General features: G+C 18.9%; 10 protein-coding genes and 1 non-coding gene across 11 annotated transcripts in view; 6 read left to right on the forward strand and 5 right to left on the reverse strand.

Annotated features, from left to right (window-relative positions):
• The window catches only part of PF3D7_1330100 (conserved Plasmodium protein, unknown function), a gene marked incomplete at both ends in the record, with an annotated part of 561 nt that extends 553 nt beyond the window's left edge, over window positions 1-8 (forward strand). Inside the window, one exon of the mRNA XM_001349998.1 lies at window positions 1-8. This exon is cut by the window's left edge and continues 553 nt beyond it. Within this exon, the coding sequence (XP_001350034.1) occupies window positions 1-8 (8 nt within the window).
• Window positions 9-103: 95 nt separating this feature from the next.
• Window positions 104-899, forward strand: PF3D7_1330200 (conserved Plasmodium protein, unknown function; the record flags this gene model as incomplete). The annotated part of the gene is made up of 2 exons (XM_001349999.1): window positions 104-646; window positions 762-899. 2 exons carry the CDS (start codon window positions 104-106, stop codon window positions 897-899), a joined length of 681 nt encoding a protein of 226 aa, XP_001350035.1.
• A 189-nt stretch (window positions 900-1,088) lies between these two features.
• Window positions 1,089-3,373, reverse strand: PF3D7_1330300 (DnaJ protein, putative; the record flags this gene model as incomplete). The annotated part of the gene is made up of 6 exons (XM_024473228.1): window positions 1,089-1,348; window positions 1,771-1,902; window positions 2,065-2,100; window positions 2,279-2,336; window positions 2,622-3,021; window positions 3,264-3,373. The coding sequence occupies 6 exons, from the start codon at window positions 3,371-3,373 to the stop codon at window positions 1,089-1,091; spliced, it is 996 nt and encodes a 331-aa protein (XP_024328973.1).
• A 1,426-nt stretch (window positions 3,374-4,799) lies between these two features.
• On the reverse strand, window positions 4,800-6,285 carry PF3D7_1330400.1 (ER lumen protein retaining receptor 1, putative; the record flags this gene model as incomplete). Its single annotated transcript, XM_001350001.1, has 5 exons — window positions 4,800-4,937; window positions 5,046-5,105; window positions 5,229-5,282; window positions 5,405-5,476; window positions 5,755-6,285. 5 exons carry the CDS (start codon window positions 6,283-6,285, stop codon window positions 4,800-4,802), a joined length of 855 nt encoding a protein of 284 aa, XP_001350037.1.
• Window positions 6,286-9,987: 3,702 nt separating this feature from the next.
• On the forward strand, window positions 9,988-12,165 carry PF3D7_1330500 (CTLH domain-containing protein, putative; the record flags this gene model as incomplete). The annotated part of the gene is made up of 1 exon (XM_001350002.1): window positions 9,988-12,165. One exon carries the CDS (start codon window positions 9,988-9,990, stop codon window positions 12,163-12,165), a length of 2,178 nt encoding a protein of 725 aa, XP_001350038.1.
• A 725-nt stretch (window positions 12,166-12,890) lies between these two features.
• Window positions 12,891-14,408, reverse strand: PF3D7_1330600 (elongation factor Tu, putative; the record flags this gene model as incomplete). Its single annotated transcript, XM_001350003.1, has 1 exon — window positions 12,891-14,408. One exon carries the CDS (start codon window positions 14,406-14,408, stop codon window positions 12,891-12,893), a length of 1,518 nt encoding a protein of 505 aa, XP_001350039.1.
• Window positions 14,409-15,117: 709 nt separating this feature from the next.
• Window positions 15,118-17,954, forward strand: PF3D7_1330700 (GPI transamidase subunit PIG-U, putative; the record flags this gene model as incomplete). Its single annotated transcript, XM_001350004.1, has 8 exons — window positions 15,118-16,365; window positions 16,515-16,601; window positions 16,703-16,744; window positions 16,840-16,920; window positions 17,035-17,088; window positions 17,180-17,236; window positions 17,538-17,658; window positions 17,809-17,954. The coding sequence occupies 8 exons, from the start codon at window positions 15,118-15,120 to the stop codon at window positions 17,952-17,954; spliced, it is 1,836 nt and encodes a 611-aa protein (XP_001350040.1).
• A 1,660-nt stretch (window positions 17,955-19,614) lies between these two features.
• PF3D7_1330800 (RNA-binding protein, putative) lies at window positions 19,615-21,966 on the forward strand (the record flags this gene model as incomplete). Its single annotated transcript, XM_001350005.1, has 2 exons — window positions 19,615-19,684; window positions 20,246-21,966. 2 exons carry the CDS (start codon window positions 19,615-19,617, stop codon window positions 21,964-21,966), a joined length of 1,791 nt encoding a protein of 596 aa, XP_001350041.1.
• On the forward strand, window positions 19,943-20,022 carry PF3D7_1330900. The gene has a single exon (XR_002966670.1). It is a non-coding gene; the product is annotated as a small nucleolar RNA snoR17 (small nucleolar RNA).
• Window positions 21,967-22,599: 633 nt separating the features above from the next.
• PF3D7_1331000 (protein kinase, putative) lies at window positions 22,600-24,273 on the reverse strand (the record flags this gene model as incomplete). Its single annotated transcript, XM_001350006.1, has 1 exon — window positions 22,600-24,273. The coding sequence occupies one exon, from the start codon at window positions 24,271-24,273 to the stop codon at window positions 22,600-22,602; it is 1,674 nt and encodes a 557-aa protein (XP_001350042.1).
• A 632-nt stretch (window positions 24,274-24,905) lies between these two features.
• The window catches only part of PF3D7_1331100 (DNA polymerase theta, putative), a gene marked incomplete at both ends in the record, with an annotated part of 5,389 nt that continues 2,794 nt past the window's right edge, over window positions 24,906-27,500 (reverse strand). The window contains 5 exons of the mRNA XM_002809001.1: window positions 24,906-24,975; window positions 25,116-25,214; window positions 25,407-25,520; window positions 25,720-25,942; window positions 26,067-27,500. The exon at window positions 26,067-27,500 is cut by the window's right edge and continues 376 nt beyond it. Of these exons, the coding sequence (XP_002809047.1) occupies window positions 24,906-24,975; window positions 25,116-25,214; window positions 25,407-25,520; window positions 25,720-25,942; window positions 26,067-27,500 (1,940 nt within the window). The remainder of the gene's footprint in view (window positions 24,976-25,115; window positions 25,215-25,406; window positions 25,521-25,719; window positions 25,943-26,066) is intronic.

Consider the following 27,500-nt stretch of genomic DNA (forward strand, 5'->3'; position numbering starts at 1 on the left):
ATATATAAAAATAATATAAATAATATAAGTGAGCATATATATATATATATATATATGCATATATGTATATATATTTTTTTTTTTTTTTGTATTAAAATGTATAATGAATATCCCTTTCATTAATATAATATTTCTTTTTTTCTTCTTCGGTGTACATATTATAAATTTATATGAAGGGAAAAATATAAGTGATCATCATAAAATATGGAATAATCATTATACATATGATATTACAAATAACCAGAATAAATATAAATATATTTATCGTAATACTAGAAAACATAAACTGTTAAACATTAAAACTTTTGATTTTTTCCCACTAGAAAAAAATCATGTTACAATAATTAGTAGAAGAGAAAAAAAAAAGTATTATTCTTTTATAAAATTTAAAACATTGAGGAGATTAATAAACAAATGGTTTCTCCTTAATAATGACGAAAATATAATACATCCATTAAAAAATTGCCTTTGGAAAATAACAGTATATAATTTCTTTTTACAAAAAAAAGATTCTTTTTATGTTCATCTTTATGAGGACGGACGAGTAAAGACAAGTAACAATTTAGAAGGCAGGTGGTATTTCAATAATTATTACCTCACGTGGGTTATTGAATATGAGGACAGGAGGGTATTCTACACAGCAGAGGTACATACTTACAAGATATGATAGAAACAACAAAAATAAAATATATACATATTATATATATATATATATATATATATATTAACCTTTATTTTTATCTCGATTCTTTATTTTACAGCTCTTCTGGAATCAAGAGAAAAGCAAAATGATCAAAGGAATTATTTATCAAGAGACGAAAAAAAATAATTCTTTTATTCCTTCATATATGTTTAGAAAAATCCTTGGGTCCTTTTCAGGAAAAATAGAAAATCAATAGATTGTTTTTTTTTGAAATATTTTTTTTAATATATTTGTTATTTAAAAAAAAATTTATACATATATATATATATATATGCTTATACAAACTTACAATTAAAAATTTTTTTTTTAAAATGAAAAAAAAAAAAAAATAAAAAAATAAAAATAAAAGCACATATATATTATGTACATATAACTTCCCAGTGTGTCATTTTTTTCGTAACATAAAAATGATGGTTTGTATCACCTTACGAATTACATGTATAACTAAATTGACTAGTATTCTTCTTGTTGCTAAGGAAAGAATACCATAACAATAATTTAAGACATTTCTTACCAGTCGATTTTGTTTATAATTGTTTATGACCCTATGAAAGGATTGCTTATTTATTTTATTCTGACTGTTCATGTTGTTATAAAGATTATTATTTTTATATAAAAAATCAAAATCAACAAAGTCTTCAAATTCTATCAAAAAAAAAAAAAAAAAAAAAATAAATAAATAAATAAAATAAAAAACAAATAAATAACAAATAAATAACAAATAAATAGAATAAAAGGGTTTAAAATAAAGTATATAAAAAATGAGATCATATGTATAAATGTATACATATATATATTTTTACATTTAAAATATAACTCTATATAAAGAAGGATATAAATATGGGGGTATCAAAATGGTATAATAAATAAATGCACATAAAAAAAAATTATAAAACAAAACAAAACACACATACATACATACATATATATATATATATATATATATATATATATAATAAATTTAATTTTGTCCACGGGGTAGTGAAATATAATAATATTTTATTTTTTATTATTTTATTTTATTTTATTTTTATACATATAACTATTTTTATATCTTCTTTATGAACCTTTACTATTATTACTTATTTCCCTTTCTATTATTTCTTGTTTTACATTTCCATCTTTATAAGTAATAATTTTAGTTGTCTTCTCGATAATTTTATTTCCCCTTGGTATAATCTCCGTTTTTATATTCGTCTCTAAAATAAAATATGAAGCAAATAAATGAGTAAACAAAAATAAAAAAAATATTTACATATATAAACAGACATATACGCACACAAATACATACATACATACATACATACATATATATATACATGTGTACATATATATACATATTTCAATTTATATATCATTACGTTTTATGTTTTCATTTCTTGGGGTTCCATAGGAAGCTATAAACAAAATTAGGGTTAAAAAGTTGGGCAATAAATATATTGAACTTATAAAAAATAAACAAATAAATAACTCAAAAAGAAATGTAACCAAATGTATAATATATAATTAACGTTATTTATTTATTTATTTATTTATTTATTCATTTATATTTATACACATATTTTATATTTTTACCAGAAGAACCGAAATTACTGAATATGTCGCTTCCCATGGTTCTACTACTAAAGCTATTCTATAAAAATAAAAAAAATAAAAATTAAAAAAAAAAAATTTTAATTTGACAATTTATTGGAATCGATATATTATCTTAATATATTCAAAAATAATTTATTTTTTTGAAACACACACATATATACATATATATATATATATATATATATATATATATATTATTATTATTATTATTATTATTATTATTTTTTTTTTTTTTTCTGAATTGTTCATATATTTTTTTTATCATAAAAATTCAAAAATTTGCCTGACTTGTACATATAAATATACACATTTCACATTTTACCTCGTTAAAAATGTTGGATTTGAAAATATCATTTAAGTTCATATTTCCAAATACATTTTTAAAAACATTTTCAATTTCTTCGTCTGTCATTCTTTTGGATTGATAATTATAATTCATATGATTACTATTACTTGTAGTATTATAGTAATTATTATTAAAATTGTTTGAATAAAATCCATTATTTAATTGGCTATCATACATTTTTTTTTTATTGTCATCACTTAAGGTTTCATAAGCTTCAGTAATTTCTCGGAATTTTTGTTCCGATTCTTTTCTATTATTTGGGTTTCTATCAGGATGATATTTTAATGCTAATTTTCGATAAGCTTGTTTTATTTCATTTTTGTTACTGTCCTTTTTTATATTCAATATGTCATAAAAATTTTTATTTGAAAAATGTCTGTAGCGTAAATATAATAATATGAAAATAAATGAATAAATGGTTCTATTTTAAGAAATATTATCATGACATATATATATATATATATATATATAAGCATATATTATACACATATACACATATATACATAAATACATATATATATTTACATTTATTATATGTTGCTTCAATTTGTAAAAAAAAAAAAAAAAAATATAACACAATACGGTTATTAATAAAAAAAGATATGATGCAATTTATACCTTTTCTGGAATATGTAGTTATTCTTTACATATACAAATTTCTTATTCAAAATAGGTGATGTTGAAATTATATTATAAAAACTCAGAAATCTTTTCTTAATTAAAAACATTGTTAAAAGTATCCATTCTTTATTACTTTTGTTTATATATATTTTTGTCCCTTGTACAAGCAAAATATTTTTTTTGTTATATATAATAATAATAATAATATTAATAATAAGGTTTTTTAAGAAAATTATATATTTGCTTACATATTTTACCTTAACAAATGTGAAAAAAAAAAAAAAAAAAAAAAATATATATATATATATATATAATATATATATAATAAAAATTATTAAATAAATAAATATGGGATGGGGGGGAAAATATTAAAAAAAAAAATTAATAAGAAACAATACAAATAATCGATAATCATCAATTAATAGATAAATTTATTTATATATATATATATTTATATATACTTTTTTTTTAATAATAATAAAAAAATATATATTTATATATTAATTTTAAAAAGGGAGAAAGAACGTTTAATTGTGTTAAACATTTATGGATTTATTATTATTTCTTCTTGACAGATAGAAAAGGATAAAAAAAAAAAAAAAAAATAATAACTATATTATTATATATATTTAATATTATATATCATTTTTAATAATTAAACAGAATGGTATATTTATAAAGAAAAATGGTCTTTTTTTTAAGAATTTCTTTAAAAAAAAAAAAAAAAAACAAAAATAAAAAAAGGTATATATATATATTTATATATATATAATATATAAAGAGAAAACAAATAAACGTATATTATTATATATATATATAAAAAAACAAATAATGAACATATATGTAGATATATATATAATATATATAAATTTATATGGAACATAAAAGAAATGAAATAATTCGAAAATATAATTATTTCTGTTATATATTATAAAAAAAAAAAAAAAAAAAGATATATATATATATATATATATATATATATATATATATATATATAATATATATATATGCATATTTATATTTTAATATATGTGAAATAATTTTTAAAAATTATACATAATTTACAATTAATAAAAAAAAACATATAAATAAATAAAAACATACATATGCGTATATATTATATACATGTTATGTTAAATATTTTTCCTAATTGTTGTATTTTTTTTATTTGTATTTTGTTTGTTTTTTTTTTTTTTTTTTTTCTCATCCCTTGTATAATCACTTAAAAAATATGAATTATATATATATATATTTATATATATAAAAGAATCGGTAATTATATATATTATAACAAAATAAACATATAAAAAGGGTACACATTAAACATAGTATATTTGGTATGTGTTTTTATAAAGAATTATTTATATGACATTAGTAATTTATTAACAAATAATTTATATAACATTCGGTATATTTTTCTGTTCTTTAATTTTATGCATTCATTTATTTATTCATTTTATTTTTTCACACACACATATATATATATATATATATATATGTACAGTTCGATTTATTATAGTGTCTTATATCTTCTCATACATTTTCATTTAATAAATTGTCAAAAGACACACCCTTACTTAAACATCTTATATAATGATAAATAAAATCTCCCATTAAAACAAGTTGAACGATTTGCATAATGACAACCCAAAAACCAACATACGATTTAATCTACAAAAAAAATAAAATAAAATAAAAGAAAAGAAAAGAATATATTATAATAAATGTACATATATAAATACATATTGTCTGCATATTAAAATGATTTTTTAATTTTACAATGTTATCTGAGGAGTTCAATTCTTTGTGTGACACTATCCAAAATAAGAAAGATAAAACCTAAAATGAAAAATAAATAAATAAATATATATATATATATATATATATATATATGTGATATATGAATAAAACCAACATATATATTTAATATATACATATATTTTTTTTTGAACTATTTTTTACTTTTGAAAATGCCTGAGATGCCAAAAAGTGAGTAGTAAATGCAGCAACTTTTCCCTGAAAAAAAAAAAAAAAAAAAAAAAAAAAAACAGGCACATATATATATATATATTAACAAATGAATATACATATACTTTATAATATACATAAATAATCATTCTTTATATTTTTTTTTTTACTTCTTTTTGAAACATGGATAATTGTGGTAATACACAAACTGACTCCAAATATAATGCAAATGACCAAGCAACCTATAAATAATTAAAAAAGTAAAACATGAATATGTTGTTATTTCAAAATAAAAATATATATATATATATATATGTATATCTTTTAGCTAGTTTGTCAGGTAAAAAAAAAAATAATTTTTTTTTTTTTTTTTATAGCTAGCTGTCATATAAAAAAAAAAAATATATATATCTACATATATATATATATATATATATATATATTTTTTTTCCCCCTTTATATCTAGTTGTTGGGGTGTCATATATTTTATTATTTTTTATATTTAATTTTTTTTATTTACATCAGCTGGAAGAAATGAATTCAATGATGGATGTACAAAAATTGCAATAACAAAAGCTGGTATAATTAAAAATAGGTTATTGAAAATATCATTGGTACTATCATAGGTATTTTTGTATTTATATCTACACAAGTATACAATACAACAATTAATAAATAGCGAAACTGCTTCAACTAATTGATATAGCCAATCTCCACTTTTATCGTATGGTAAATATCCTTCAAATGGTACGATGGATATTAATCTTGATGTATTTAAAACTACATAACACTCCATCATTTTTAATGAAACACCTGCACATGACTTGTTCATTTCTATTTTTAAAAAGACCATAAGAAAAGAAAACATACTAATTACTGATGATAGAGTTAATAAAAACGAAAAATCTCCATCTGAAAATAAATGATAAAATATAAAAACTAATAATAAAAAGAAACAATATATTTTTATCGATGAGCTATGGTCTGACAGGTATCTCTTCATTTTTTCTGCATCGTTCACTTTTCTAAAAAAATCATTAACCCCCTTCATATTATTTTAAGATTGTTTATGTAAAGAATTATGAAATATTCATAAAAAAATATATATAATTATTATGTGGTAACTATATAAAAAGCTATATTCAGAATTAACACATTTAAGTGTACATATATAAATATATATATATATATATATATATATATGTATGATATGTATGATATGGTCTGTGTATGTATTATATAATATATATAATATATATTATAATGTATATTTTTTATGACATATAATAATAATAATAATAATATATATGTTTCCCAGGTTATTTTATGCTATATTAATTATTTTATATAAAATATCTTTCTTGTCCTTTGAAAATATTACATATATAAAAATATTTATAACTTTTATATATATATATATATATATATATATACTTGTTTTAATAACTATTAAAAAAAAAAAGAAACCAAAAAAAAAAATAATAATAAATATATAAATATAAATATAATTATAAATATATATATTATAATATGTTATTATATATTTTTTTATTTATATCCAAATTTTATAAAAACATATATATTAATAATATTCCTTGTACATGATTTTTCTAAATAGTATTTTTATATATATTATAATATCATGAGTGTATTAAAAAAAAAAAAAAAAAAAAAAAAAATAGGTTTATTTATTAATATTTTTTTTTTATAATATTTTTATTTTTATTTCTTTTTAATGCAGAACATATGGTTATACAAAACAAAAAATATATATAAAAATATATGAATATTTATAATATTTTATAATTATTACAAATATTATAATATATATAAATATTATATTTTATACATGTTAATAATAAAATATATGTATTTATTTATTATTCTGATTATATATAAAATAAAAAACATATATATATATATATTATAATATATATATGAATTATTGGGTATTTGATACATAATTAATCATATGCATAATAAAATATTTTTTTAATAATTTTATTATATTTTTTCTTATACATACATAACTACATATAACATGTAAGAATATCAAAATAAAGTACATTTATTATATATATGATACATAAATATTTTTTAAAAAAACACTGCTTTATACAATATATTATATTATGTATATTATATATATATATATATATATATTTTTTTTTTATATGTATATGAATAATATATACATAATATATTTTTTATTGTTATATTTTGTTGTATTTATGAAATATTATTTTTATGCGTATTTCATATTATAATATATATTAATATATTAATATATATATATATATATATTATATATATATAATATATATTTATATATATATAATATATATAATTTATATACTTTTTATTTTTAAAAAGGGTATTTATTATATTCATATTATATTTTTATATATATAATATAATATTTATATATTCATTGAAAAAATATATTATACTTCATAATTTCCTTTTCTTTTTTTTTTTTCCTTTTTGAATATTTATTTTAATTATTTACAACAATAATATAAAAAAAAAAAAAAAAAAAAAATTTACTTTTTTTTCCTTTTATTTTAAAAAAACAAAAAATACAATAATTAGAAATATTTCATTCTTCATATAATTAATTTTTTTTTTATGTAAAGACGAGAAAAAAAAATAAAAAATGATTGGCGTCTTTTTTATTTTTACGTTTAATTTTATTGTTTAGAAATATTATCATCCTTATAATTAAATAGTACTTGTTGTTCCGATAATTAAAAAGAAAAAAAAGTAAATGGATATTTTGAAGGAATTTTAAAAAAGAAAAAGAAATGTTTATAAGTAGTATATATATATATATATATATATATATTGAAAATATATATTTTTAATATATATATATATATATATATATATATATTGAAAATATATATTTTTAATTTTTTTCTCAAGATGAATAATATATTATGTATATAAAATATATTCATACCTATAAATTATATATTCATTGATACTTTATTAATATAAATAGTAAGAAGTTCACACCTTTATTATATATATGTTGTTATAAATAAAAAAAAAAAATATATTATATTAATAATATAATATATAACACTTTTAAAGGTATATATTATATAAGAACATGGTAGATATAATATGTGCATATATCTTATAATATATTATATTATATATTCATTCTTTCGAATTAATAATAAAAAAAAAAAAAATCCACAACATACTAATTTATGTTGTAATCATATTAATATATTCAAATGGTGAAAATATTGAAGTCCATCCATTGACTTCATTTTTTTTTTTTTTTTTTTTTTATTATTATTATAAATTATATTAATATATGAATTGTTCAGGAACTAGCCAAAAAATTTATTATTTTATTATATTTTTTTTTTTTTTTTTTTTTTTTTTTGTCAATTATAGCATAAGTGTATAAATATACATAATACTGTTGATAAAATAGGTAAAAAAAAAAAAAAAAAAAAAGAGAAATGAGATGTAAAATAATTGGGTTCATAACATTTTGTTGTGATAAGATCGTTAAGAGGTAGTCTAAAAGTAGACACTTTATGTATTTATTGTATTCTAGAAATCTTTAAATGAACATGTGAAGAATGCACAAACATAAAAGGAAATATATATATATATATATATATATATATATATGTATGATGAAATGTTTTTATATGTGTCGAACTTTCCCATCATATATATATATATATATATATATATATATATTATAGTTATATTAGAAGTACTTCATTTTAACATATTTTAAATATATATGAATATTTATATATATTCATGTTTATTATTTTATTTCATTTTTAATATGAGAAAAGAAGTCTTTTCTTCATCTCGAATATAATGATAATTTATTAGAGATGAATTTTTTTCAATGTTTCTTGAGAAATAATCAAAATAAAAAAAAAGAAAAAAAAAAAAAAATCAGCAAAATAAAAGATTATTATATATATATATATATATATATTTTTTTTTTTTATGTAATACATATAATATGTGTATAATTTATGTGTGCTTACATTTAATTTCTTTAAAGAAATATATTGAATTTTCTCTTCATTTATATTACCAAAAAATGAAGGTGCGTGCTTGCCTTTGCTATAAATGGGCAACATTACTTTTTTATAAGCACATGTGATGAGAAATAATAAGTAAAAAGACATTATAATGATGGAACCTATTGAATGTATTGTCCCAATAGATTTTAAAAAATAAAATAAACACATATATATATATATATATATATATATTTATTATTTATTTATTTATTTATATGTATATTTTTTTTTTTTTTTGTGTTATTTGAATAATAAAAAATACGCACACATGTAAACGTATGTTATTTACACACCCTTCCACTTTTATATTTAATAAATGTGTACCTTTATATATATATATGTGTGCTCAAAAGATATGAACATTTTGTACTTAAAAATTCAATATTTAATATTGTTTGGTTTTATTCTTGCCTATTTTTTTTTTTTTTTTTTTTTTGATATATATATTTTTCATTATAATATATTTTAAAAAAAAAAGAAAAAAATTTTTTTTTTTTTTTCATTGTTGAATTTTTAAATATTTTATATATATACATTTATTTATTTATTTATTTATTTATTTTTTTATATTTTTTCTTTCTTTCAAATGTGTGTTTTTTTTTTTTTTTTTGAGTTATTTACCCTTCGGTTATTTTGCAAAAAAATAATAAATAATTATTTATTATAATTATAATAAAATAATTATGGAAGAGGATAAGTTAACTCATAAAGAAAAGAGGAAGGATATCGAAAAATATACAAATGAGGGAGATGGGAATATGAACACCATTTCTTCAAATATAAAAGAGGAAGAGAAAGGTTCCTTGAAGGATGATATTATAAAATTTTGTGAAGATAATTTAAATAATGAAAAAGAAAAGAATATAAATAAAAAAATGGAAGAAAATGTAGAAAAAGATTGTTGTCATATAAATAACAGACAATATGATAATATAGAAAATAATCCATGTTGTGAAGAAAAAGACCTGAACAAGTCAGAAGAAAAAAAGGATATACAGGAAAATTCTTATAATAATAATAATAATAATAATGAATATGAGGAATTTATAGATATGTGGATAAACTTAAGTTATACATCAGTAGATAATATAAATATATGTGAAAAGGTAGATGACTTAAATATAAATCACAAGGAGAAAGAAAAGGATAAAACAAAAATGGAAAAATTTCGAAGGAGGCAATTAATTAAAGATGATCCGAAAGAACAAAATGATGATGTAGGGACTAGTGAAGAGATGGATATAAAAGAAGATGATAGCGATAGTTCAAGTATGGAAGATGTTATAATAAGTAATGAAGATGAAGTAACTATTGAAAGAGAAGGACAAAGAAACATTTCAAGTGATTGTAGTACACAACAATGTTTGGATATATATATGAGGGATGATCCAAAGTTATGTCAGGATAAAGAAGTCGATAAAAATGATAAAGATGATAAAGATGATAAAGATGATAAAGATGATAAAGATGATAAAGATGATAAAGATGATAAAGATGATAAAGATGATAAAGATGATAAAGATGATAAAGATGATAAAGATGATAAAGAAAGTGTGAAGAAAAAAAAAAAGAAAAAAAAAGAAAAAAACAAAAAAAACAAAGATAAAAATGACAAAAATGACAAAAATGACAAAAATGACAAAAATGACAAAAATGACAAAAATGACAAAAAAGACAAACAATATAAACAAAAAAAAGAACAAAATATCAAAGGCTTATTATGCTTAAATTCTTTAGATAAATCATTTATCCAAGTTCCCCTTAATTGTATATTAAACACCTTTCGAAATATTCAAAAGGAAATAGAAAAGAATTTTATGATTATCACATTATTTATTGAAAAGAAATTAAAAGATTTAAGCGATGATGTAAGTATAGAAAAATTAAATACCATGTTAGAAAAATTACAAGCATTAAAAAACAAAGTAAATGAATCAAATTTTTTATTAAATAAATATATCAAAAGATTAGTAAGTCGTTTAAAATATATATATTTTGAAGGAGATATACAAGTTCAAAATTTAAAATACGATTTTCGTTTTCAGAATTATGAGAAAAGAATTAATTGGTTAATCAATGAATATTTATGTAGATATGGTTATTTTGATACAGTGTCTATATTTTGTAAAAGATATAATCTAGAAGATTATTCAGATAAGGATGTATATAAAGAATATATATATATAATTAATGAATTAATGAAATATAATACACAACCCGCATTAGATTATTGTCAAAAATATAAATCACAACTAAAAAAAATAGATTCAAATATTGAATCTGAATTACATTTACAATATGTAATTCATTTAATATTTGATAACAAGTATTTAGAAGCTATCGAATATATTAAAAAAACAATTTCACAGCCACATGGATGTTTAGCATCAGATTTAAAATTTTTAATTACACATATAGCACTTCATAATAAAAAAAAAAAAAAATTAAAAAAATTTAATGATAATAGATGGAAAAGAGTTATCAACTTATTCAAAAAAGTATATTCTGATATATCTGGACTCACCACAAATCCTTTACTTGAACTTTTAATAAAAGCGGGCATTTCGGTAATAAAAACAGATCATTGTGGAAGCAAAACGTCTACAAAATGTCCCACATGTATAAAAGAATTAAAAAATATAATAAACAAGTTACCAAATATACAAAAAACCAAAAGCTTCCTGGTATGCCCATATACAAATGAAGTTATGGATGAACATAATCCTCCTTTCACCACACCAACAGGATATGTTTTTTCTGAGAAAGCTATTTCTTTGTTTTTGAAAGCTGAGGAAACATTCGAGTGTCCCATAACTAATGAGAAGTATCGTATGGATGAATTTTCTCGTCTCTTCATATGAAAAATCGACACTTCCAATAAGTATAAGTGAAAGTTGGGAAACAAATAATAATATGGACTCATACATGTTAATATAAACAAAAATAAAATCATAAGATATATCATACAAGGGTTCACATGTAAATAAATAAATAAATAAATAAATATATATATATATATATATATATATATATATATGTATATGTATATTTCTATTTATATGTGGGTACTAATTTTTTTTCTTTTTCTATATATTTCTTATTATTTAATCCAGACCCATTTAACAAAATGTACATTATTATAATTACTTATTTGTTTATTATTTTATTTTTTTATGGTTAATTTGGACATTATAATTTTAATGATGAGGAGAAAAAAAAAAGAAAAAAAAAAAAAAAAAAAAAAAATTAAATTAAAATAAATTAAATTAAATTAAAGTAAAGTAAAGCAAAGTGGGACAACATATATAATGGTTTTAAAATTATAACAAAAAAAAAAAAAAAAAAAAAAATTATAAATAAATAAAAATATATATATATTTTTTTTATTTATATATATATATATATATTTTTTTTTATTTATATATATATATATTTTTTTTATTTATATATATATTTTTTTTTTTATTTATATATATTTTTTTTTTTTTATTTATATATATTTTTATTTATTTACATTTATGTTACAAATCAGAATGAACTTTTTTTTTTTTTTTTTTTTTTTTACCAAATAAAAATATTGATATAATCATAACAACTTTGTGATAACACCGGATGCTACAGTTTTCCCTCCTTCTCGTAAAGAAAACCTCAATCCATATGTTAATGCTAATGGATACATTAATTCAATAACACATTTAACATTATCTCCAGGGTTGGCAACTTGTGTATCTTCATTAAGGATAACAGCACAATTAACATCAGCTGTTCTTATATATGCTTGTGGTCTATAATATGAAGAGAAAGGGTTTTTTCTTCCTCCTTCTTCATTTTTTAATACATATATATCACTTTCAAATTTTTTGAATGTTTTAATATTCGGTGCTTTTGTAACAACCATACCTCTAGTAATATCATTTCTTTTTACATTTTTTAACATGATACCAATTTGATCTCCAGCTTGAGCCGTATCTAAAATTTTCCTGAACATTTCTATACCCGTAATAACTGTTTTTATAGATTTTTCTTTGATGCCTAATATTTCTACTTGATCGTTTAATTTTAGTGTGCCTTGTTCCACTTTACCGGTTGCAACGGTTCCTTTTCCTGATATTTGTAATACATCGTCTATACTCATTAGAAAAGGTAGATCAGTTTTTCTTTTTGGTTCCTCAATATAATTATCACATGCATCTAATAATTTAAGAATAGAAGGAACACCATACTCTGATTGATCTCCATTTAATGCTTTTAAAGCAGATCCTTTTATAAATGGAATATTATCACCATCGTATTTATGAAAAGATAATAATTCACGAATTTCTAATTCAACTAAATCTACTAATTCTTGATCTTCACACATATCTATTTTATTTAAATAAACAATCATTTTTTCAATACCTATTTGTCTAGATAATAAAACATGTTCCTTTGTTTGTGGCATTAAACCATCGTATGCTGACACCACAAGAATAGATCCATCCATTTGCGAAGTACCTGTTATCATATTCTTTATATAATCTAAATGTCCAGGACAATCAATATGACTATAATGTCGTTTTTCTGTTTCATATTCTACATGCGTAGCGTTAATTGTGATTCCTCTTTTTTGTTCTTCAGGAGTTTTATCTATTTCTTCATAAGATTTAAAAACACCTCTATTTAAATCTGAACATACTTTTGTTATAGCAGCTGTTAACGTAGTTTTCCCATGGTCCACATGACCTATAGTACCTATATTCATATGAGGCTTTTTTCTCTCAAATATTCCAATAGCAAAATTCTGACGAAATATACAAAAGAACTTATCTTTATTATCAACCAAATTATTTTGTCTTTTATATATATTATATACTTTATTCTTATTACTACATTTATTTGTTATATTACATTTACATGAATATTTATTATACATATTGTTTAACTTTTTATTTGTTTCCTTCGTATCTCTATCTCTTCTTATATATATGTGACATTCAACTGCTTTGTTATATAACAAATTATTCATATTTCTTTTTTCCATCATTAGGTTTAACCGTTCAAATGTGTGCTTCAATTTATCACTCTTCGTAAAAGAGTTCAAAAAGATACATTTACTTTTAAGCATATTTATTACTAATAAATAAATAAAAAAAAAAATAAAAAAAAAAAATATATATATATATAAATAAATATATATACAAATATAGGTGTAATAAATAAAAATATAAACATAAATATAAATAAATAAATATATATATATATATATATTATTTAATTTTTTTTTTTGCAGCTATAAATGAAGCATATGCTTTTCCTATTTTTTCAATATATATATAATGTGATCAATTCAAATGTATATCAAATATATGTGGTTAATTTTTTTTTTTTTTTTTTTTTTTTTTTTTAATATTAAGCAGGTTTGTTTCTTTCTTATTTATTAATTAAAAAAAAATACATACATATATATATATATATATATTTTATATATATATAATATATTCTCTATGTTTAGTTTATTTTTATTATACATGTATGAACATTCCAAATAATCCCATTACACATTCGAAAAATTGTACATATATAACAGAATATGTGACTTATGGAGCATTATCAAATTAATTTATTTTTATATCATTTATTATTTTATTTTATTATTCATAAAAAAAAAAAAAAAAAAAAAAAAAAAATACCATTAATGTTTTCACATGTGACATAAATATTTTGTTCTTTGCTTTTTTTTATTTTTTATTTTTTCATTTTTTATTTCTTCCTATTCTTCCTATTCATTTATTTATTTGTTTATTTTTTTTCTTTTTGTGTGTGACTCTTTCAATATGAACGAGTGTAACACAAAGAAAATACAGAATGGAGATAAGACGAAGAGAAAGAAGTACACGTATTTATTTCTTAGTATCCTTATTTGTTTCGTAATTAGGATTTTTATTTTTTTTCTTTTGAACATATTAGAAGGAAGTACTTATGAATACATAAATAAGTTGATCAATGTGGATTTGAACATACAACATATAAAAAAATATGATGAGAGTAGAGAATTGAAAGAAAATATAAATAATATAAATAAAAAAGGAAAACATATGGAAAAGATATATGATGATGAAAGAAATAATAAAAATAATCTTTATAATATAAATAATAATTATTATAACAAGATAGATATTAAAATTATTAAAACTAATAAGTATATAAAAGAACTTGAATTATATTTTCAAAAAAATAAACGATATAATAATTTAAGAAGTTTTTTATTAAAAAATGATTATATGCATTATTTATTTAATACAGATATATATAATTTAAAATATTTATATGATAGTTATGTATTAAGAATATTAAAAAAAGATATGTATTCTTCTTTGGTTATACGAATTAATCCAATTTTTTTAAAAATTTTACATTTCCTTCTCTTCAAACCAATAAAGATAAATATAGATGTATTAATAAAAATATGTAATAATTATGAATTTCGTTTCTTTTTATTTATATGCATAATAGATATACTTATAGCCATCTTCTTATTTCTTATAATAGACAAATTAAATAATTGGAATACATATTTTCTTTATATTATTAGTAACAATTATACAACACCTCATTTTAATATAATTAATCCTTTATTATTAATAAATATATATTTAAATAATCCAATTAACATCTTAGCAAACAGTTTTTTATCTCTAGATAATTTTAAACTCTTAATTATTACAGCAAACTTCTATTTAACCCTATCAAGAATACAAAATGTATCAAATCAACAAAAACAAAATGTATATAAAAATAAATATAAAAGAATATGTTCCTTTTTCAATCTACTTCTTATCCTTTTCCATAATGCTATATTATTATATATCACATCATTTCATTTTATACTGGTTGTTATAGGAATAAACAATTTTATTATATACATAGAAGAAGATTTTTTAAAACGCTATCATATAAAACAAAATGTTCAATTTTGCAAACTTGCTCATATGCTATTCAAAAATATGTTCTTGTTACTTATCACCTTAATTATATATGCTCTATTTATAGTAATATCATATTTTCAAAACTCCCATTCGCTAGTAAAAAAAAAAAAAAATATAAATAAATAAATATATATATATATATATATATATATATATATATATGTGATATATTTCATATGAACGATAACAAGAAATATGATATTAAATACATATTCTTGTTTACTATTATGTTGTCTTTATTTTAGTCCTTTTTAAATAATACGGTGATTAATGAATATAAAATATTATTACTCTTACCAAACTTGGGAAATTTCTGGTATATCTTCTCAACGGTACGATTAAATATATAAACAAATAAATAAATGTATGTATGTATGTATGTATTTATGTATATATTCATTTATTTATGTATGTATTATTTTTTATTTTTTAGATGTTCAGAGATTATTACTATTCCTTTTTGTTCTTATTCCACGTAATGAAAAAATAAAAAATAAATATATATATATAATATATATATATAATATATATATGTGCTTGTTTTTTTTATTATTTTTTTTTTTTATACAGTTTCATATTTTCCTTTATCCTGTGCCTCTTTTCTTTCGCTTGGTTAAGACACCACTCATATATTTAAAAGTTCTCATCGCAGTAAGGATCATAATATTATATATATTAAATTAAAATGATACAATATAAACATATATATATATATATATATATATATGTATGTATTATTTTTTTTTTTTATTTTTTTTTTTTTAGATTGCTTTAGTATTTCAACCAAATATAACAATTAACGACATTGTGTATTCTTTGGTATAAAATATATTGTATTATGAAAAAAAAAAAAACAAATTACAAATATATTTCATCCTTTTTATTTATTTTTCTTGTGTTTTTTATATAGTTGTTGTTGGTTATAGATTACGAACGGACCATATATGCTATCCCCTTCATCAAATTGGTAATAATAAAAAAGACATCAAAAGGAAATACATACAAACATATATACATATACATATATATATATATATATATATATATATATATATTTCCCTTTTGTTTATATGATTCTTATTTTTTTTTTTTACATATTCTTTATGAATATAAAACTTAAAAATTATGAACGTTCATAATTTTTTTCCATTTTTTATTAAAATATTATGAACATGTTCATGTAAATTTTGACAAATGCACCCAATATATATATATATATATATATTTTTTTTTTTTTTTTTTTTTTTTTTTTTTTTTTTTTCATCTAGCTATTAATATTACTATCCAATTTGTGTTTATGTTTTGTGACTTTAAATTTATGGTTGAGGAAAAATACGGGAAATGCCAACTACGTGTTTTTTAACCAGTTGGTTGTTTTTAATATAACAAGTAAGTATATAAAGAGAGATGATATTTTATGGTTCATATACAAGCATGTAAAAGATGTATATGAGGACACACACATATATATAAATAAATAAATAAATAAATATATATATATATATATATATACATATATATATTTTTTTTTGGAAACAGCCTTTTTTATAATAAACAGTATGAAGTTCTACATACGAGTTCAAACACCCAAGAGTCAGTTAAATGAAGGAAAGTGTATTTCGATATTAAATAAAAAGAAAAGCAAGTTTAATTTTTTACACTTATTCAAGAAAAAATTAGCATAAAGAATTACATTTGAATATGTGCTTATTTATATTATATTTAAAAATAAGAAACAGAAACAAAAAAAAAAAAAAAAACAAGGAATATTTCTACTATTTTATTTTTTTACGTTTTTATGGTATCTTAGAAATATATATATATATATATATATATACATTTTTATACACAACAATATGTTGCATTCTTTTATGACTTTTTTATAATTAAATTATTAATATATATACATAAATATATATATTAATACCATTATATATATGTATGTATGATTTATATTTATTTATTATTATTATTTTATTATTTTTTGGTATTTCATTGTAATAATATTTATCCATTAAAGTTTTAGAACAATTACTTTATTCATTATATGTTTTTTATAATTTTTTATAATTTTTTATAATTTTATTATTATTTTTTTATAATTTATTTTTTTGGTTACATTAAAGTAACCAAGGGGGTTTTTTAACATATAATAATTTTTTTATTATTTAATTTTTTTTTTTTTTTTATGTCAATGTTAATATTAATATAAGCATATAGCCAAAATTTAAGGAAAATAGAAAAAAAAAAAAAAAAAAAAGAAATATAAACAATATATATATATTATATATATATAATATATATATTATATTATATATATATATATATATATATATATATATATATATATTTATATGGCTCTGATAAGTTTAAATTCATTATATATGTAAAAATATATAAAATTTCTTTTTTTTGTACATATATAATAATATATATATATATATTTATATAATATCATGAGGAAAAAAAAAAATGTTCTTAAATTTTCAAATCGTTATATTTTTAATATATAATAATATTAATAACATTTTAAAGAATCATATATTTTCATCCATTCATTTCGTACATTTATTCATATATTTTGTGCAGATAAATAATAAATACAATATCCGAGGAGGAAAAGAAAATAAAAAAAAAAAAATTAGAGGGTAGCTTCTTGTATGTTATTTTTATATTTTACGCCCCCCAAAAGAAAATATATATATATATATATATATATATATATATATTTATAATTTGTATATTATATATATATAGTAATATTAAAAAAAAAAAAAAAAAAAAAATAATTATATATATATATAATATAAATTTATTTTATTTATTTTGTATGATTATATAATAACATAATAATTTATTATTTTTTTATTTTTATAAAAGTATAATATTACTATAAAGCAAAAAAAAAAAATTAAAATAATATAAATATAATAAAATAAAACAATTATAAATAAATATTAAATTATTATTGTTAAAACCATTTATCAATATATATTAAAAGGAAAAAAAAAGAAGGAAGCAACAATATTTTGTTGTAACGTTTGTAAATATATATATATATATATAAAATTAAATACCATTTCATGTGATAATTTTTTTTATCTTGGAAAAAATTCTTATATTAAAAAATATTAATAATATAACCATGAATAAGATAATTTTTTAAATATAAAAATTGTGTTTTATTTTTTGTTAACTTTTGTATAAGTTTTTATAAATATAGTATTTTTTATATTTTATTTTTATATCACTTTATTATTTCATTTTATTCTTTATTTTTTTTTTTTTTTTTTCGCTCTTCTTTTATTATTTTCAATTCCTATATATAAAATATAATTAAAGAAAATGGCGTTAAACATATTTAAGAAAAAAAAGTCTAAGGATAAAAAGGAAGAATTAAAAGATATCAAAGCAGGTACTTGTACATATACATATAAGTGGATACATAAAAGAAAATGAAATCAAATCAAAAAAAAAAAAAAAAAAAAAAAATTACCATATATATATATATATATATATATATATATATATATATATATTATATATATGTATATATTTATTTATATACATCCATTCTATTGATGTCCATTTTTTTTTTTCCATTTTTGTGTTACGAAAAAACACCTTTTTGTAAAACGTCACATATGGTTTTCTTATTCTGTATGTATATTTTTTTTTTATGATGAAAATAAAAAAGAAAAGCTGATAAAAAGTTGATGATTTTTATGCTATTTCACCAAGATCTCTGAAAAAAAAAAAAAAAAAAAAAAAAAAAAAAAAACATATGAACATATGAACATATGAACATATGAACATATGAACATATGAACATATGAACATATGAACATATGAACATATGAACATATGAACATATGAACATATGAACATATGAACATATATAATATATATATATATATATATATTTATTTATTTATTCCTTTTGTTTTAATTTTTTTTTTTTTTTTTTCACGTATAGATGATAGCAATGTTGATAATAAAGCCACCGAATCTACTGCTGTAGATTCTGAAGCCAAAATGGAGATCTCTAGTAAGGTGTCTGAAAAAAAGAAAACCAAGAAAAACGAAGATAAAAAGAAAAAGAAAAAAAAGGATGACACGTCAGAATCGTCCGACTCGTCAAGTGATAGTGATGATGATTCCGAAGAAGATAATAAAATTGAAATCAAAAATGAAAATAAAAAGGAAAATAAAAAGGAAAACAAAAATGAGAACAAAAATGAGAACAAAAATGAGAACAAAAATGAGAGCAAAAAGGAAAATAAAAAGGAAGTAAAAAAAGATGATTCATCTTCAGATTCGGATTCTAGCTCAGATTCTGATGATTCAGATGACTCCGATTCAGATGAAGTAGAAGAAAAAAAAGAGAAAGAAAGTGATAAGGTAGTTAAACCAAGTAATAATACTCATAAGGTTGTAGAAAAGAAGAAGGCTGAAACCAAATCAGATTCGGATTCAGATTCGGACTCAGACTCAGACTCAGACTCAGACTCAGATTCAGACTCTGATTCAGATGACGATGATGATGAAGAAAAAGACGAGAAAAAAGAAACTGGAAAAAATAAAGAAGAAGTAACAAAGAAAAAAGAAGGAGCAAAAGCAAATTCCGATTCAGATTCGGATTCAGATTCGGATTCTGACTCAGATTCAGACTCAGACTCAGATTCCGACTCAGATTCTGATGAAGCTAAAGAACAAAAAGAGGATGATAAACTAAAGACAAATAAAGGAAAGAGTACACACAATTTAGAAGTGACAGAAGAGAAAAACGATTTGAATGGTGTTGAAGGAAAAAACAAAAGGAAGAATATAAATGTCGAAGAAAACAAAAAGGGTAAAAATAAGAAGCAAAAATTAGGTAATAATGTAGAGACTGAAAATATGAATGAGAATAATATGAATTTCCAAGATGATGGAAATTTTGGAAATGAAAAAGGAGAATATATATTGACTATGTTAAATATTAGTCGAGACACCACCGATGTAGATATTCGTAGCTTTTTAAAAGACTATTTAGATACAGATTATAGTGAGGACACTATATATATACATATAAATATGTATAATAATAGTGCATATATATATTGTTGTGAAGAAAAAGCAAAAAATAAACTTTTATCAATGAATAATCAAAAATTTAATGGAGTACCTGTGAATTTTCTAGATAATCCACATATAGATAAAAAGATAATATTACATCATACTAGTAAAGATACATCACAACAGGATATAAGAAATATGTTTGAACAATATGGATATGTTGTTGAAGTGTTCTTTCCTAAGACATATCCAAAGGTATTTGTACGTTTTGATAATCTACAGAGTTGTATCAAAGCATTAGAACAAGATGGTTGTCTTTTAAAAGATAAATATATACAAGTAACTTTAGCTTTAAATAATTCTATGCAAGATAATAACAAAAGAAACTCCATGCATAATAATAATGGAATGAATAAAAATAGAGGAGGAGGAAATAAAGGATTCTTCGGAAAAAAATTTAGTAGCAACTCAAATAATTATAATAACAACAATAACAATGGAAATAATTATAATAATAATAATAATAATAATTATAATAATAATAACAATAATAATAACGGCAATAATTTTAATAAAAATAACAAGAAAAAATTCTCCAAACCATTCAATAATTTTAAAAACAAAAAAAGTTTTAATTAAAAAATAAAATTAATTAACCTATGCATTCATATAGATACATAAATATATATATATATATTTAAAAATATGTTCTTAAAAAAAAAAAAGAAAAAAAAAAAGAAATAATAATAAAAAAAGTGCACACACATAATATATATATATATATATATATATATTAAATATTCTTTATATTATTATTCTGTTTTATATATAACAGTTTTAATCATGTTACATTTTTAAAATTAAATAATTAGTTAACATTTTCTTTTTTTCTTTATTTCTTTATTTCTTTATTTCTTTTTTTCTTTTTTTTTACATTAATAAAAAAATCAACAAACATATAATTAAAATAAAACATTAATTTGTTTTTAATTCAATATCATTAATTTGAAACTTAAAAAATAAAATTTTTTTTTTTTTTTTTTTTGAACTAGCCATAATGACATATTAATCAATCTACTAGCCAAAATAGGAAAAAAAAAAAAATATACATAAATAAATAAATATATATATATATATATATATATATATATGTATGGACCGTATGCAGTCATTATCTATAAGAATTATATTAATATATTTTAATTCACATTTTATACACACATTCGAACCTTTTTTTTTTTTTTTTATTTTTTATTTTTTTATTTTTTTTATTTATCTCTTTTCCGTTTGTATGATTTGCGCGAGAGCTGACCAGTCAGGCCTTTGTTTGTAATCATAAATTAACATGCTTCTTACCAGGGAAAATAACTCTGGTTTTGTAATATATGCTTGCATCATTTCAACTTTACTTTGGAAAATGTATTGGTCATTAATATAATATAAGATATCCTCATTCATCATTATAATATAATAGAAACATAAGCCTAAACAGAAGATATCATTTTTATAAAAATATTTTTCTATATGTTTGGGTTTTTTTTTTTTTCCTTTGGTGTCTACAATGGCAATTTTTTTGTTTAAATAAAAAAATATTTCAGGTGATATATATTTAGGAATATTTTTCTTTTTATGTATAACAAAAAAATAGAAATTTTGTAATTTTAATCTTGGTATAAAATTTCCAAGTAAAATATGCAAACCATCATTACTAATAAATAAATTGGATGGTTTAATATTCCCATGACAAATATTACAATCTTGTAAATAGCACATAAGTTTAATAATATTACATAAGTTTTTATATATCAATTGATTATTAAAATGATATTTTATATAAGGTTGGACATTTTTTGAAATATGTTTTTTTATATTTCCATTTAGGAGGAAAGGTGTTAAGAAACCTGCTATGTTCGATTCTGTGTGCACATTTTTATTTTTTAAAATTATTATATCACTATAAGGTAAGACACTAATTTCTTCATAATTTATTTCTTTTTTGTTATCTCTTTCTATAATAGATTTATTTTGTGTTCTTATATTCTTTTTATCAATGAATTCTTTTGATTGTTGATTTTTCATGTGTCCATAAGCATTCCCATTATTATCATTATTTTCTTTATTTTTTTCGTCATCCTCCTCATTCTCATTATAATTATTAACACAATACTCTTTATATTCATATAACTTATTTTTAATATATTTCCCTTCATTTATAAGGATATTTATATTAAGACCAGATTGTTTAGCTTCGGAAAAAAAGAATTCTCGATTATCCATAATAGTGTCTTCACACTCCATTAACTTTATATTATATAAATATGTTTTATATGGCTCCCCTTCATTTGCTCTATAATAATAATTATTATTCTTATTACTATTTATTTTATTATTACTATTTATTTTATTATTTGCTCTATCATAATTTGAAAGCCTTCTATGATGTCCCACTTTTTGTTCATCGCTGTCTTTATGGTTTTCATTATAATATTCCCTCTTTAAATATTCAAGTAAATAATCTGGTTCCACATTCAAATTAGGCATATCTATACGAAATATATAACAAGGTTCATTTTTTATTATAATGTCAAATTTTTCATCAATTGTTTTTATATTAGAAAGTTTCTCTTTAATATATTTTTTTTTATCATTTAATCTTAATAATATTTGATTAGCTTTATTTATTTCCTCATCATTATTTTCATCATTAAATATATCTGAATTATTCCCCATATTTTCATCTTCTAAATTTTCACACATCCTATGTGTAACATTTAATAATTTATCCACTTTATTTAAATGCTTCTTACAATTATTATGAACTATGTTACCATTATATTTTATAACATAACTATATCCAAATTTATTATCATAACCTTCATTCTCAATAGCAAATACAAACTCCTCTGGCCACACTATTCGACTTCTTAACATATTCCATTTACTCATATTTGTTCAATCTTTTCTCGAGTATTATTTTTATATAATATACGAACATATTCGTGAACTAGCCAAACACACGAAAAAAAAAAAAAAAAAAAAAAAAAAATATATATATATATATAATGTATATCATAAATATGTGTGAACAAGTCAGGCAAAAACATGCATTATTTGAACATTAATAATTTGACAGTACAAATAAAATAATATAAATATATATATAAATATATATATATTATTATTATCTGTAACCAAAGAAAAAAAAAAAAATTGATTAAACTTTGAATTGTTCTTTAATAATATACTCATAAAATGTTCAATAGTAAATATTAAAATTTACAACGGAAAATGGTTCATAAAAAAAATGAAGAAAAAATTCACAATGTTTGGTACACATAAAAAAAAAAGAAAAGAAACAAATTAAAAAAAATAAAAGAATTAACATAAAATATATATTCATGTAGGAAGAAAAAATTATACTAAAAATTTTTTTTTTTTTTTTTTTAAATGATATATATTTATAATGATGGTTATTTTTTAAAACTTTTAATTATAAAAAAAGAAAAAAATATATATGTATATATATATATATATATATATATATATATTTGTAACATATATTCTTTAACGTGACATTATTAAATAAAAGGGAAATTTTTTGTCTTCATTTTCGCCAACAAATTTTCTAAAATAATACAGAATATATCCCTATAAAATTAAACAAATAAAAATAAATGAATAAATAAATAAATAAATAATAATGTAATAACATCAAGTGCAAAAATATTAACAATATTGTTAATTTGACATATGAATTATTTTATTTATTTATTTATTTATTTAATTACAAAGAGTTTTTAAAATTTTTTAGGATTCGACAATTGTAAGAAAGATTAAATATACATCTTAAATATACAGTTTTTATTTCTTTTAATTTTAATCGGTACCTATATGAAAAAAAAAATTAATAGACATTATTTTTTTTACAGTTTATGATAAATAAACATTCACATATAACAATATAAATATATTATATATAATTTGTTTTGTTTGTTTGTTTGTTTGTCTGTTTGTTTGTCTGTTTGTTTGTCTGTTTGTTTGTCTGTTTTTTTTTTTTTTTTTTTTTTTTTTTCCATTACTTTTTAGCTACTTGATATACGTCATCATTATAACAATCATAAATAATCATTGCATAATAAAATCTCTTAATTTTTATCCATTCCAAATTTTCATATATCTGGTCAATATTTAATCTAATAAAAAAAAAAAACATATATATATTATATATATATATGAGTAAGCATATGTGTATAAATGCCCATGTGGGTGGTACAATTTAATAAACATGTATTATTATATACAACGGTGTTTTCTGATAAAAGAAAAAATATATTATACATATTGATATTATATATACATATATATTTATATTATAATTTTAAAAGTTCGCACTTTCCCTTTAAAATGTTTGCGGAAGCATCGAAAAGATCATCAACATTTTTTAACTCGAAATTTTTTAACTTTTCAACGTTGAGGCCAAAAAACTGGAAAACGTTCTTTATATTTTTGTTATGTGACATAAGTATTTGTTCATATATATCAAAGTGGATTTTTAAATTTATTTCGGAATTTATGCAGAAGGCAAAGATCATGAGTAAAACATCAGGTAGAAACCCTTCAAAAATAAAAAGAAAAAATAAAATAAATAAATAAATATATTATATATATATATATATATATATATATATATATATTTTTTTTTTTTTTTCATATGCTTTAGTTTTCCTAGTTGGATGTACCTTTAACGTATATATATTGAACTAAGGAGTAATTAAAAATGAACTCCATTATACTTGACGCTGACTGTACATAAGAAAACAATTCTGTACATGCAATCGGATCATCGTCCTTTAATATATCATAAACGAAAAGATCATATTGTTGAAGATTTATATTCATAAGGAAAATATATTTTATAAATTCAACATATAAGTTTTGGAATAGGTTTTTATTGAATTCGATATCTTTAAAAATTAATAAGATTGTTATAAATGGTAAGGTGAAAAAAGAAGTTTGTTTATCAGTAGTAATATTTTTTCCTTTATAATTATGATATAATTTTTTAAAAATGTTAATTTTTTGTGTTATATTATATTTCATTAATATATTAGGATTAATATTCTGATTAATATATTGAAAAGTAAAAATTTTATTAATATCACAGAAATTAATATGGAATATTTTATTAAACACATGTTCATAATAATTCTTTTCTTGTTCATAAGGAATAGTAATTAATTTATTTTCAAATAAATATTGAAAGGTTTGTTTCACATCAATCAAAATTTTTTCATTCATATTATTACTACATTTATTATTATTATGAATACAACATTTATCATTATTATTATGAATACACTTATCATTATTATTATTAATACACTTATCATTATTATTATTAATACACTTATCATTATTATTATGAATACAACATTTATCATTGTTATTATTATTACTACAACATTTATCATTGTTATTATTATTACTACAACATTTATCATTATTATTATGAATACACTTATCATTATTATTAATATTCATATTTATACCATTATTTTGGTCATCGTCATTTGTGTTGCCTTCTACACGTTTTGCCTTAAAAAATTTGATGCTATATAAATATAAAAAATCAAACATGTCTTTTTTTGTCTTTATTAATTTTAAATGAATAAAATCTAATAAAAACTTACACATTTGGATATTATTTAATGTAGTTTTTAATTTAGACATTTCTTCTTCGTCATATAATATTTTTTCTAAATAATGTTTTTCTACATTGGACACAAATATTATAACTTTCCCATCACAATCATAATCATAATCTAATATAGGAGGTAAGCCACTTGAATCAGTATATCTTCTATCAGGTGTCATATAACTTTTATTTGTACTTTCATCGAAATTTTTACAACTTGAAGTACTATCATACAATTTTTTCTGAGATCTTCCACATCGTCCTGCCATCTGTGTGATTTCATCTTTTGTTATAAATGATTTTCCTAATTTCAAACTACGAATTATTATAGTATGAATATTCATATTTATTCCTACAGATAATGTTGTTGTACAACACAAACAAAATAATATATTATTTCGAAAAGAATTTTCAATAAGACTCTTCTCATTAATATTTAATCCTGAATGATGATAAAATATCCCATTCATAATCATCT

This window comes from Plasmodium falciparum, assembly GCF_000002765.6.
Source record: "Plasmodium falciparum 3D7 genome assembly, chromosome: 13".
Lineage (NCBI taxonomy): Eukaryota > Apicomplexa > Aconoidasida > Haemosporida > Plasmodiidae > Plasmodium > Plasmodium falciparum.